We start from the raw sequence: 13,067 nt of genomic DNA on the forward strand, positions 1-13,067 counted from the left end.
AGGCAGTAGTAGTTTCAAATTCAATTACAAGTAATTAACATATACCAATCAAGGTACAGGAGTTATCTTTATCCACTCACAGCTATTGATTAGGGTTACATCATTCATAAGATACAGATATTAAAACCAATCACAATCACCTCATATCTGCTTAATTATAATATCCAATCAGCATGAAGACTTAATCATGTTAGCTGATATAATCCATCATTGTAAAGTAAAGTTTATTTATTAATCACAATCACAATCTGATTAAAATTGCAATGAAGTTACTGTGAAATTCCACTAGTCGCCACACTCCGGCGCCTGTTCAGTGCACCCTAACCAGCACGTCTTTTGGACTGTGGGAGGAAATCGGAGCACCCAAAGGAAACCCATGCAGACACGGGGAGAATGTGCAAACTCCACACAGACAGTGACCCAAGCTGGGAATTGAACCCAAGTCCCTAGCGCTGTGAGGCAGCAGTGCTAACCACTGTGCCACCGTGCCACTCAGTAAGTTATCATTGATGTCCCAGTTTGTGTCTGTGGATATCACTCCCTTCCTCCAGTTCCAGATGTCTGATTAAATGAATTCTCTCAGACTAAAGGCCTTGGTGCTTATCAATGAAGACTTTTATAAAGACCTTTTATTTTCTTGTAGCAGCTTATGTGATTATTTACCCTTTCACCTGGGTTCCTGGGTTACTAGGCCAGTGATGTTACTATTATGCCACCATCTCCCCAAATTATGTCACCATCTCCCTCATAGAAAGCATTCTTTCTGGCTGTATCACAGCTTGGTATGGGCTCCTGCTCTGCCCAAGACCGCAAGAAACTACAAAAGATCGTAAATGTAGCCCAATCCATCACGCAAACCAGCCTCCCACCCATTGACTCTGTCTACACTTCCTGCTGCCTCGGCAAAGCAGCCGGCAAAATTTAGGACCCCACGCACCCCGGACATTCCTCTTCCACCTTCTTCCGTCGGGAAAAAGATACAAAAGTCTGAGGTCACGTACCAACCGACTCAAGAACAGCTTCTTCCCTGCTGCTGTCAGACTTTTGAATGGACCTACCTCGCATTAAGTTGATCTTTCTCTACATCCTAGCTATGACTGTAACACTACATTCTGCATTCTCTCGTTTCCTTCTCTATGAATGGTATGCTTTGCCTGTACAGCGTGCAAGAAACAATACTTTTCACTGTATGTTAATACATGTGACAATAATAAATCAAATCAAATCAAAAATTGATTGCCCCTGAATACAGCTTGCATTGATAGAGTGCAGTGCTCACACTTCACACCGGCACATGAGGTCGGTGCACAAAGCTTCAATCCCCCTTATAACATTATTTAAAATACACTGACATGGCAGTATTTGGGGCATAGCTTCCACCCTGAATTATTCCTGTGTCCATTATCTATATCTGGGGGCTGCATGGTGGCACAGTGATTAGCACTGCTGCCTCACAGCGCCAGGGACCCGGGTTCGAAACCCGGCTTGGGTCACTGTCTGTGTGGAGTTTGCACGTTCTCCCTGTGTCTGCGTGGGTTTCCTCCAGGTGCTCCAGTTTCCTCCCACAGTCCAAGGGACGTGCTGGTTAGGGTGCATTGGCCATGCTAAATTCACCCTCAGTGTACCCGAACAGGCACTGGAGTGTAGTGATTTGGGGGTTTTCACAGTAACTTCATTGCAGTGTTAATGTAAGCCTACTTGTAACTAATAAATAAACTTTACTTTACTAATGAACGTTTATACAGCTGATGTCTATAGATGAATATTGTGAAGAAAATAGTCAAGCCAATTGACTTGTTTAATAATAGACAGACTGAATGTACAGTAACTGTGTAGAATGCACTGACTGATCAATATATTTTATAGTTGTACGCTGTTGGGGATGAAGCTTCACATAGAAGGTAACAGCACATTTGACAACTATTGTATCGTTCTACCTACCCAGCTGCCAAATCAACCACAAGAAATAAGTAGGTTTTAAATGCAATTTTTATAAAAACAAAATAATGCTTGAATGTCTAGTCTGTGTAACTTAAGATTTCATTTTGAATTTGTTGTAAGGGTTTGTTCAGTAGCTCTCGCAAAGAGGTTCAGAGGTTTGTAAGAATGGATAGTGTTTCTTGGTAACACATAACTATATATAATGTGTGTGTGTACACAGTATAGCCCAATCTAGGAGCTACCTCCATGCTGACTTCTACACAGGTCTCTGCATGGCGGCACGGTGACACAGTGGTTAGCACTGCTGCCTCAGCACCAGGGACCTGGGTTCGATTCCCAGCCTCGAGTCACTGTCTGTGTGGAGTTTGCACTTTCTTCCCGTGTCTGCGTGGGTTTCCTCCGGCTGCTCTGGTTTCCTCCCACAATCCAAAGACGTGCGGCATAGGTGGATTGGCCATGCTAAATTGCCCTTTAGTATCAGGGGGACTAGCTAGGGTAAATGCACAGGGTTATGGTGATAGGGCCTGGGCGGGATTGTGGTCAGTGCAGACTCGATGGGCCAAATGGTCTCCTTCTGCACTGTAGGATTCTATGATTCTATGATCCATGCCCCAGATTCCTTGCCATGTGACCTTTATATCACTCTGTGGGCGGTGCTGTTCTCCAGTCCCACGGTCGCCCAGATGAGTCAGTAAACTGAGGCACGATCTGCCCTCCCAGATGGGCGTAAAAGATCCCATGGCATTTTGAAGGACAGAGGAGATCACCCAATGTCCTGCCCCATATCTATCTCTTGACCAACATCATAGAAGCAGATCACCTGGTGGTTATTGCATTGCTGTTGTGGGATCTTGTGTACATCTTGGCTGCTGTGTCTCCAACACTGCAACAATGACTACATTACAAAGCAATTTACTTGTCTGTAAACTGCTCTGGGATGTCCTGAGATTCTGAAAAATGCCATATAAATATAATTCTTTCATTCTCTGCACCCAGGGTTAAGCCTGGTTTTCGGAAATTTGACACAAATTCAGTTGTTTTTCTGAACATGCCCATTGTAATTCATGAGGAAGAGCTGGCAACATCAGCCAGGCTTCGCTCTAAGTACATAAGTACATAAGGACTAGGAGCAGGAGTAGGCCATCTGGCCCCTCGAGCCTGCTCTGCCATTCAATAAGATCATGGCTGATCTTTTTGTGGACTCAGCTCCACTTACCCGCCCGCTCGCCATAACCCTTAATTCCTTTACTGTTCAAAAATCTATCTATCCTTGCCTTAAAAACATTCAATGAGGTAGCCTCAACTGCTTCACTGGGCAGGGAATTCCACAGATTCATAAGATAGACCGAAATGTACCTTTCCAAACTGTTTGAGTCATTATCTTAAGGGGAAATTAAACAAATTGATTCGGGGACCCTCAGATTTTGTTCTAGATGTATTGAACCAAGATCTTGGGCGCGATTCTCCGTCCTCCCAGCCGCATGTTTCCTGCCGGCGGGAGGTGACGTGTTGTTTGCTCGTGGTGGGATTATCTGCTCCTGGAGCTGTTAGTGGGAATTCCCACTGACATCACCCCATGCCGGCGGGAAACCCAAGGGCAGGGATACGCTGCCAGGGGGATCGGAGAATCCCACCGGCGTGAATGACCGGAGAATTCCGGCCATTGCCTTTTCATTTATTCATTAAATTTGAAGCGTGACAACTCATAAGGGCTCTAAAGGTTGGGTTAAAATCTGAGATTACTAATCAAAAAGAGAGAAGGACCTTGCATTTATATAGCTTCTAAAAATCTAAGCACAGCACATTCACAGATTCCCCTTATCCATGTTGCTTGCTACTTTTTCAAAGGGCTCTGATAAATTAGTCATAGAGTTTCCAGCATGGAAATAGGCCCTTCAGCCCAACTTGTCCATGCCGCCCTTTTTTTAACCACTAAGCTAGTCCCAATTGCCTACATTTGGCCCATAACTCCCTACACCCATCTTACCCATGTAACTGTCGAAATGCTTTTTAAAGGACAAAATTGTACGCACCTCTACCACTAGCTCTGGCAGCTCATTCCAGACACTCACCACCCTCTATGTGAAAGAATCGTCTCTCTGGACCCTTTTATATCTCTCCCCTCTCACCTTAAACCTATGCCCCTACCTTTGGGAAAAGATGTTCACTATCTACCTTATCAATACCCTCATTATTTTATAGGTTCCTGGACTCAAGAGAGGCATTTGAAAAATATAAAAAACTGCCTGAACACAAGAACACAAGAAACAGAAGCAGGATTAGGCCACCAGGGCCTTCAAACCTGCCCCGCCATTCAATCCAATCATGGCTGATTTATGAAGGATTACCTTATCCAGCCGGGGTGGCACAGTGGTGAGCATTGCTGCCTCATAGTGCCAGGGACCCAGGTTCAATTCCCGGCTTGGGTCACTATCCGTGTGGAGTCTGCACGTTCTCCCTGTGTCTGTGTGGGTTTCCTCCGGATGCTCCGGTTTCCCCCCACAGTCCAAAGATGTGCAGGTTAGGGTGCATTGGTTTATTTAGGTGCTAAATTCTCTCTCAGTGTTACCCGAACAGGTGCCGGAGTGTGGCGACTGGGGGATTTTCACGGTAACTTCATTGCAGAGTTAATGTAAGCTGACTTGTGACGAATAAATTAACTTAAAAACTTTATCGGGGAGGTTGTCCTAGGTCAGTGCAAGTTGGAAAAATATCACATAATTATTCAATTGTTTAACAATATTTTCACATTCCAAAATCCGATTTTATTTCAGGAAGACCTTTGACTTCATTTATGATGTGGATACTGTTCCCCTTGTCCATTCTGTGCATCATAGTAATAGTGAGATCATCTTTCTGCAGGATACCCAAAAAGCAAGGTAAGGATAAAGACTAATTGTCTTTCTACTCATCATACACGCTGGTTAGAATTCTGAGTGTTAGTGTTTGATAATGTAAATCTTTCCAACAAAACCTGGCGTATTCAACTATTTCACCTTGTTCTGCCACTTGTCCTCCCACAGTCCGAAGATGTGCGGGTTAGGTGGATTGACCATGCTAAATTGCCCCTTAGTGTCCCAAGATGTCCCAAGATGACAATAAATGATGACGTAGCGGTAATGTCACTGGGACTAGTAATCCAGAGACCCAGGCTAATGATCTGGGCACATGGGATCAATTCCTATCATGGCAGCTGGTAAAACTTAAAATTCAATAAATGAGTAATATATATTAGGGGCAGCACGTTGGCACAGTGGTTAGTGCTGCTGCCTCACAGTACCAGGGGCCCGGGTTCAATTCTGGCCTCGGGTGTGGAGTTTGCACGTTCTCCCCGTGTCTGCGTGGGTTTCCTCCGGGTGCTCCGGTTTCCTCCCACACTCCAAAGATGTGCGGGTTAGGTTGATTGGCCGTGCTGAATTGCCCCTTAGTGTCCCGGGATGTGTAAGTTAGAGGGATTAGTTGGGTAAATACGTGGGGTGACGGGGATAGGGCCAGGGTGGGATTGTGGTCAGTGCAGACTCGATGGGCCGAATGGCCTCCTTCTGCACTGTGGGGATTCTATGGATTTCAATGATATGCAACTTGTGTTTAATTCTCGTGAATGAGTGTAATTGATTTTCCTCATCTGCAGCTCTATAACCTCATCAGAAAGTGAACTATCCTTTCCTCTATTTTTCTATTTCAAAGGAACCTTAAGACAGCTCTGTCACAAGTAGGTAAGAACCAGAGGCTGACAAGGAAGGAGAAATCGGAGGCAGGAGGGGAAAGATAGAGGCAACCATGGGGAGGTGGGGGTGAAATCGCTTTGGGATCAGGGAGAAAGGTTAGCAAAGTGACAGTAAAGACAGACAAAAATGCTTTGTGACCAATCAGAAGCTTTCCTCAGGTTTTAGTCTGGTCATAGAATCCTACAGCGCTGAAGGAGCCATTTGGCCCATTGAGTCTGCACCTACCACAATCCCACCCTATCCCCATAACCCCATGCATTTACCCTAACTCATCCCCCTGACATTCAGGGGCAATTTAGCACGGCCAATCCACCTAACCCGCACATCTTCGGCCTGTGGGAGGAAACCAGAGCACCCGGAGGAAACCCACGCAGACACAGGGAGAACGTGTAAACTCCACACAGACAGTGACCCAAGCCGGGAATTGAACCCGGGTCCCTGGCACTGTGAGGCAGCAGTGCTAACCACTGTGCCACCGTGTCACCTCCCCCCCCCCGCCAGTTGCCATAAGTTGAATTAATAGGAACTGCAAACCTGGAGTCAATGCTGGTGTCCCGTTGGCTTGTTAAGCATTGTGGTATGTGCACAGTGAGCAAAATGCTCATTTGAATTTTTCTAATTCATACCAGACAACGCCTTTACTGACTGCTGCCAACATTTTTTATAAATTGGTCAATATGATGCAGTGGATTGGTGCATACTCTTTGTGAAGCTTGGTGTAAAAAAATATAGACTTGGAATGTTTGGAAACATTGCAACAAGATGGTTTGTTACGTCAAAATTCCAGGGTCATCGCTGCCTCTTTAACCGATTCTGCCTCTTGTCTCTCTTTGTGTTTATCTCTTTTAGGAATTGGAATGCTGGTGAAATTGAAGGTAAATGTCTTTCACAAGTGAATCTGGTGGCTTAATCGCTGTTTTATTTATTGATTGTTCATTGATCAAAGGTGAATTGGGGTCACAAATTTTAAAATACTTTAATATAAATATCTTTGCTGGGGAACGGCCTGACCAAGAAGAAAAGTGAAAGTGCTTGAATTTATTTGCCCCAAAATTCCGCAATCGTGGAATTGGGATAAATCTCCTGCTTGGTGGGACCTTCACTCCAGTACCCACCAGCATCCTGCACGGTTTGGCTGCGGAGCCAGGAGAAATGCTACCTGCTCTCCCAGGCTCTACATTCAGGTAAGCCTGAAGTTTTAACAAACTTTTTGGGAGTGGCCCTTTAAGGCCCGCCTTTGTGTCCGCACGTTAACCTGAGGTTTTCACATGGAGAGGCCGGCTCAGCACAACCCATGATCGCAGGTGGAGCTCCGTGCAGACATTATGGGCTTCTTCTGACTCAAAATGGTTATTTCAAGCATGGGCCCTGTGGCGCCCATTTTTCTGCATCGAGAAACACAGAAACACAGGAGTAGGCCATTCGGCCCTTCGAGCCTGCTCCGCCATTCATTTTGATCATGGCTGATCATCAAATTCAATATCCTGATCCCCCCTTCCTCCCCATATCCCTTGATCCCTTTAGCCCCAAGAGCTATACCTAATTTCTTCTTGAAATCAATCTATTGATTAGACCAAACAGGCGCAGCTAGCTTCTGATTTTTAGCATCCAAAAACATTTGCCCAGGCCATCCCGGTGTATTTTTTAAAAGTCGGAATTATTTTTGTCCATTTCAGATTTTGGATTAGTGTTACTATAATAACCTGAGGTGTGAGTAGATTGATTACTATCTTGTTGCGCTGTCACAGCCTGTGCGTTTACTTGCTATAAATTAGTACCTGGTTTAGAGGATTGTCAAACTGGGAGTTATACTGGAGCCTCTGCGCTCTCTCTACTTGGGCAAGATATCGTCTGCAAAAGTGTGTTTTAACACAGGTAGAGAGTGCTGCTCAATGGTGTCGGAATGGCAATGATGAAGTCACTTATAACACTGAACAAATTTAAGGAGGAGATTGATAGGCTTTTAATGAGAAGTGAGTTGAAGGGTTATGGGGAGTGGGCAGGAAGGTGGAGATGAGATCAGCCATGATTGTATTGACTGGCGGAGCAGGCTCGAGGGGCTGAATGGCCTACTCCTGCCCCTAGTTCCTATGAGCTGACTACCCTCTGCTTGAAGGTACACCTGCAGCCAGGAAAACAAGGCTGGGAGAGACGACCATTTTGAGATGGTCTACAATGTCTGTGAAACCTCATCCCTGGACTTCCCTCCGAGTCACTCCCCATCCTGACTTGGAAATATATTGCCGTTCCTTCACTGTCACTGGGTCAAAATCCTGGGACACCCTCCCTGACAGCACTGGGGGTGTACCTACCCCACAGGGACTGCAGCGGCTCAAGCAGGCAGCTCACCAGCAAGGGTAATGAAAGATGGGCAATAAATGCTGGCCTTGCCAGCGACACCCATAGAAATCATAGAAACCCTACAGTGTAGAAAGAGGCCATTCGGCCCTTCAAGTCTACACCGACCACAATCCCACCCAGGCCCTACCCCCATATCCCTACATATTTTACCCGCTAATCCCTCTAACCTACCCATCTCAAGACACTAAGGGGCAATTTTAGCACGGCCGATCAACCTAACCCGCACATCTTTGGACTGTGGGAGGAAACCGGAGCACCCGGAGGAAACCCACGCAGACACGAGGAGAATGTGCAAACTCCTCACAGACAGTGACCCAAGCCGGGAATCGAACCCAGGTCCCTGGAGCTGTGAAGCAGCAGTGCTAACCACTGTGCCACCGTGCCGCCCACATCACCAGAACAAATGAAAAAAAGATCTTCAACCCCCAATCTAAGTGATAGTCCAAAGATGCATGGGTTAGGTTGATTGGCTATGCTAAATTGTCCCTTAGTGTCAGGGGACGAGGTAGGGTAAATGCATGGGGTTATGGGGATAGGGCCCGGGTGGGATTGTGATTGGTGCAGACTCGATGGGCCGAATGGCCTCCTTCCTGCACTATAGGATTCTATGATTCTATATTTAGACTTTCTCAAAAAGTGGAAGAGTTGAAAAGTCAAACAATTATTTTATAAAGTGTGTTTAATTAAATGCTTCTCTGTAAAATACATCTCATGTTCCTCTTTTTGTCTAAAAACAGTTTATTTGCATCTGTGGTTTTAAAAGTGATCTTTATAAAGGTCGTGATAATGAACCCGAGATCAGTGTGGCATCAGTGCCAGAGATTGGGGAACATTGTGAGGAGGACATGATCTTGGAATCGAAACCCACGGCAGTGATGATCCCATTGATAGACAAGAAAAAAACCGAGGCTCCTACGCTGGAATACAAATCTGAAATTCGGGACAATGAGGCTGTGTCAACTGTTGGTGAGTGTGAGGTTTTTTTCTTAATCCTGTTTCTCTTTCTCTTTTGCCAGCTCTCGCTGAATACCTCGCACAGGAACGGGGTCACTGAGACAGGAATGATCTGTGTCCTGCTGCTTCTCGTTGTCATCCAAGGGGTAGCATTCTTACCTCTCAATCCGAAGGTTTTGGTTCAACTCCCATCCAGGGACTCGGGGCGGGATTTTCCGGCCGCGCTCGCCCCAAGACCGGAAAATCCCGCCCGAGGTCAACGGAGCTTTACATTGTCCGTGTCCCGCCCGCTACGATTCCCATGGTGGGCGGGATGGGAAAATTCCACCCAAGGTCATAGAAGTCCACTCTGATGCTGCAGTGCAGTATTGAGAGAGTGCTTCAAGTTCAGGGGTGTCATCTTTCGAATAAGATGTTAAATCAAGTCCTCGCCTTTTCTCCCCCACACACTCTGCAGCACTATTTAGAGGAAGAGTAGGAGATGTATCGCCAGTGTCCGGGCCAACATTCTTCCTCAATCAAAACAGCCTAGAAGTGACCTGGTCATGACCATGACATTTGTGTGTACCCGAACAGGCGCCGGAGTGTGGCAACTCGGGGATTTTCACAGTAACTTCATTGCAGTGCTAATGTAAGCCTACTTGTGACACTAATAAATAACCTTTAAATTACAGATGGTAACTGTAACATTCATTTGTCTCTCCTCAGTTCACCCAAAAGACAATGCGGAGGACAACATTCCATTTCCAGTGCAAGAAAATGGGAGAAACTCGAGTTCCTCTTTTCCCATTGAAGAGCAGAGTCAAAAACAGTATAACCAATCAATAATGATTGAGGCTAAAGACAGGAAACAAACATGTCTATAGATAGCAATAAATATCGACCGCATTGCATTTCTGTCTAAATTTCAGCTTCCTGCTGAACAAATTGTCGATACAATGTCAATGGGAGACAGTTTGGAGGTGACTCTTCCATTGCGTTATTGACCTGTTTAGCGTCTTTATTGTTAGAAATCTATTCGGGATCAGAGCGAGGAGACGTGTCTGAGGATTGTTCAAAACTGTAGCTCTTGCAATTTGATTGTCTGGAAACAACTAAATCAGTGCGAATACTCGTCACATACGCACACACACACACACCAGAATCTTTTATCTCACCAAGGGATCTTTACTGAGGTCAAATCATCCACTCAATACATGGACCGATGGCATCGTCTGTGATGGAAAGCTCCTTTCATTGCGGTTTACAGCTTGAACCAGACTTAAAAATAAATCTCCAAGGATTTTCCAGTTTCAAATTATAGTAACAAAAACATCTGTTAGCCTTCCTGAACGTTAGCAGAGAGACGTTTTAAAAATTAAAACAATTTGAAAATTCCTTTTCATATGGAATGCGGTTTATGAAATTGTCTATGTGGAGCTTGCACGTTCTCCCCGTATCTACATGGGTTTCCTCCCACAGTCCAAAGATGTGCGGGTTAGGTGGATTGGTCATGGTAAATTGCCCCTTAGTGTCAGGGGGACGAGCTAGGGTAAATGCATGGGGTTGTGGGAATAGGGCTTGGGTGGGATTGTGGTCGGTGCAGACTCGATGGGCCGAATGGCCTCCTTCTGCACTGTAGGATTCTATGATTCTATGAAATGAGATGCATACACTCACCAATTAAACCAGATAAACTCTCCCCTCATGAGCATTAGTAGCTCATTCGTATAGTTTTCACATCGATGCATTGGCTTCCTTACCTCCAATCTCTACGTCCCTGAATCTCCCAATCACATTGTCAGAGATTCTATCCTTTCAACAAAACGTTAGAGTGAGAATGTTGTGAACTGGTGGTTCAGGTCATCGCTAAGGATCCCACCATCAGAGGAACGGGACACTGCCCTGGCACACTTCAGCACAAAATCTAAAGCGATGCTTCCAAACGGCTTCTGAGGGAGTGCTACACTGTCAGAGGCACCATGTTTGGATGAGGTCTTAAACCATGACCCGGTCTGCCCCCTCGGATGGGTGTAAAGGACTTCACTGCACAACTGCAAAGAGAAGGGGAGTTTTACCCAGAGGCCTGGTCCCTAGTTGTTCTTCGAACGTCATCTTCAAATCAGATCAGCAACATAATCACTGCCTGTGGGATCTTGCTGTGCGCAAATCAGCAGGCACAATTCAATTGGTTATTTATTTCATTAGTTACATTTGGTGGCACAGTGGTTAGCACTGCTGCCTCACAGTGCCAGGGACCCAGGTTCGATTCCCGGCTTGGGTCACTGTCTGTGTGGAGTTTGCACATTCTCCCCATGTCTGTGTGGGTTTCCTCCCGGGTGCTCCCGTTTCCTTCCACAGTCCAAAGATGTGCAGGTTAGGTTGATTGGCCGTGCTAAAATTGCCCCTTAGTGTCTTGAGATGGGGGACTCGCTAGGGTAAATGCATGGGGTTATGGGGGATAGGCCCTGGGTGGGATTGTGGTCGGTGCAGCCTCGATGGGCCGAATGGCCTCCGTCTGCACCTTAGGGATCCTTATGGCTATTTATTTCATTTGTAGAACCTGGAGCACAAAATGTCGCTAGTAGTTGCACGCTCCGCAATAGTAGCTGCCGTTCCAAATAAATCATCGTACCAGAAGCCCCCTCAGGTATTCAAGACACACAATAGGATGCTATATAAATGCAGATTAATATTTTCTCCTTAGAGCTATTTGTGCGTGGGATGTGGATATTCAGAGATGTGGATTTTTAGAGATGTAAATACCAAGTGTAGAAATTTTCAATGATCCTTGTAGGAACTCCAGAAATGTTGTCCTTTAGTTTTGTGTAATTTAGATCCAGTTATTGCAACAACTGGATCTTTGTTGTATAGAACAAGTGATATTTTTTAAATATAGAATTATGCATTTGGAAATATCACTTCTGTACATTGAATATAAATAAAATTGATTGTATTATTCTGTTCCACACAATATTGTTCACCATCTGACTGACTGGCAGGATTGTTGCTTCTTCTTCAGGGTTAGCCAGGGTACCTGGGGAAGTGTAGGCCGTTCCTGAGCTGCGGAGGTGGGTGATTTGATAGAGGGATTTATCAGGAACAGCAACTATTAACCAGTATCTGAAGAGTTTAAAAACAAGGGGGCGTGGATACAAGCTTAAACATGCAGGAGATTTAGCAGAGAGAGCAGGCAGAGTTTTAGGTTGTGAGATTGTAGATCACCTGACTAGAAAACTATTGAGGTAGCACTCATGTCAGCATTGGCTTGAGAGGTGCTTGACGGAAAGGAAATGGGCACAGAGTGCGCACCAGGATTAGGATTATTGATTATATGAAGGATTTTCACCAATTGGGCCTGATTAATCCAATCAACCCATTTCCCATTTTATAAATTCTGTGTCTCCATATCTTGAGGTTTTGCCTATTCTATGAGAGGACTTTGGGTTAGTCAGTATTTAGCTTTTCTTGAAACTATTTAATAACTATTTCCAAAGACTTCATGACGAGGACTTGACTTTCAGGACAGACTGGTCTGCCTCTCGACATCAGGCTTACCTCAGCATCAACCCTGTCATTAACATAACCATTCACCCTTCACTCTACAGTATATACGAATAAGGAATCTTATATGAATGACGATATAATTACAGTAATCTGGGCAAACCTTCACTGCACTCCCTCTATAATGAGAACATCTTTCCTCAGATAAGACCATAAGACATAGGAGCAGAATTAGGCCACTCGGCCTATTGAGTCTGCTCCGCCATTCAACCACAGCTAATTTTTTTCTCATCCCCATTTTCCTGCCTTTTCCCCATAATCCATGAACCAGAATCTATCTATCTCTGTCTCAAAGACACTCAATGACCCGGTCTCCACAGCCTTCTGCAGCAAAGAGTTCCACAGATTCACCACTCTCTGTTCGAAGAAATTCCTCCTCATCTCTGTTTTAAAGGATCGTCCCTTTAGCCTGAGGTTGCGCCCTCTGGTTCTAGTTTTTCCTACAAGTGGAAACATCCTCTCCATGTCCACTCTATCCAGGCCTCGCAGTATCCTGTAAGTTTCAATAAGATCCCTCCTCATCCTTCTAAACTCCAACGA

The 13,067-nt window shown here is 45.2% G+C and overlaps 1 protein-coding gene across 1 annotated transcript in view; it reads left to right on the forward strand.

The window, feature by feature from the left end:
- The window catches only part of LOC144509821 (tumor necrosis factor receptor superfamily member 3-like), a 67,060-nt gene extending 55,125 nt beyond the window's left edge, over positions 1–11,935 (forward strand). Inside the window, exons 6-10 of the mRNA XM_078238681.1 lie at positions 1,867–1,970; positions 4,716–4,820; positions 6,519–6,544; positions 8,768–8,996; positions 9,693–11,935. Of these exons, the coding sequence (XP_078094807.1) occupies positions 1,867–1,970; positions 4,716–4,820; positions 6,519–6,544; positions 8,768–8,996; positions 9,693–9,850 (622 nt within the window). The 3' untranslated portion in view covers positions 9,851–11,935. The remainder of the gene's footprint in view (positions 1–1,866; positions 1,971–4,715; positions 4,821–6,518; positions 6,545–8,767; positions 8,997–9,692) is intronic.
- The last annotated feature ends 1,132 nt before the right edge of the window (positions 11,936–13,067 follow it).

The sequence above is a fragment of the Mustelus asterias genome, chromosome 22 (assembly GCF_964213995.1).
Source record: "Mustelus asterias chromosome 22, sMusAst1.hap1.1, whole genome shotgun sequence".
Lineage (NCBI taxonomy): Eukaryota > Metazoa > Chordata > Chondrichthyes > Carcharhiniformes > Triakidae > Mustelus > Mustelus asterias.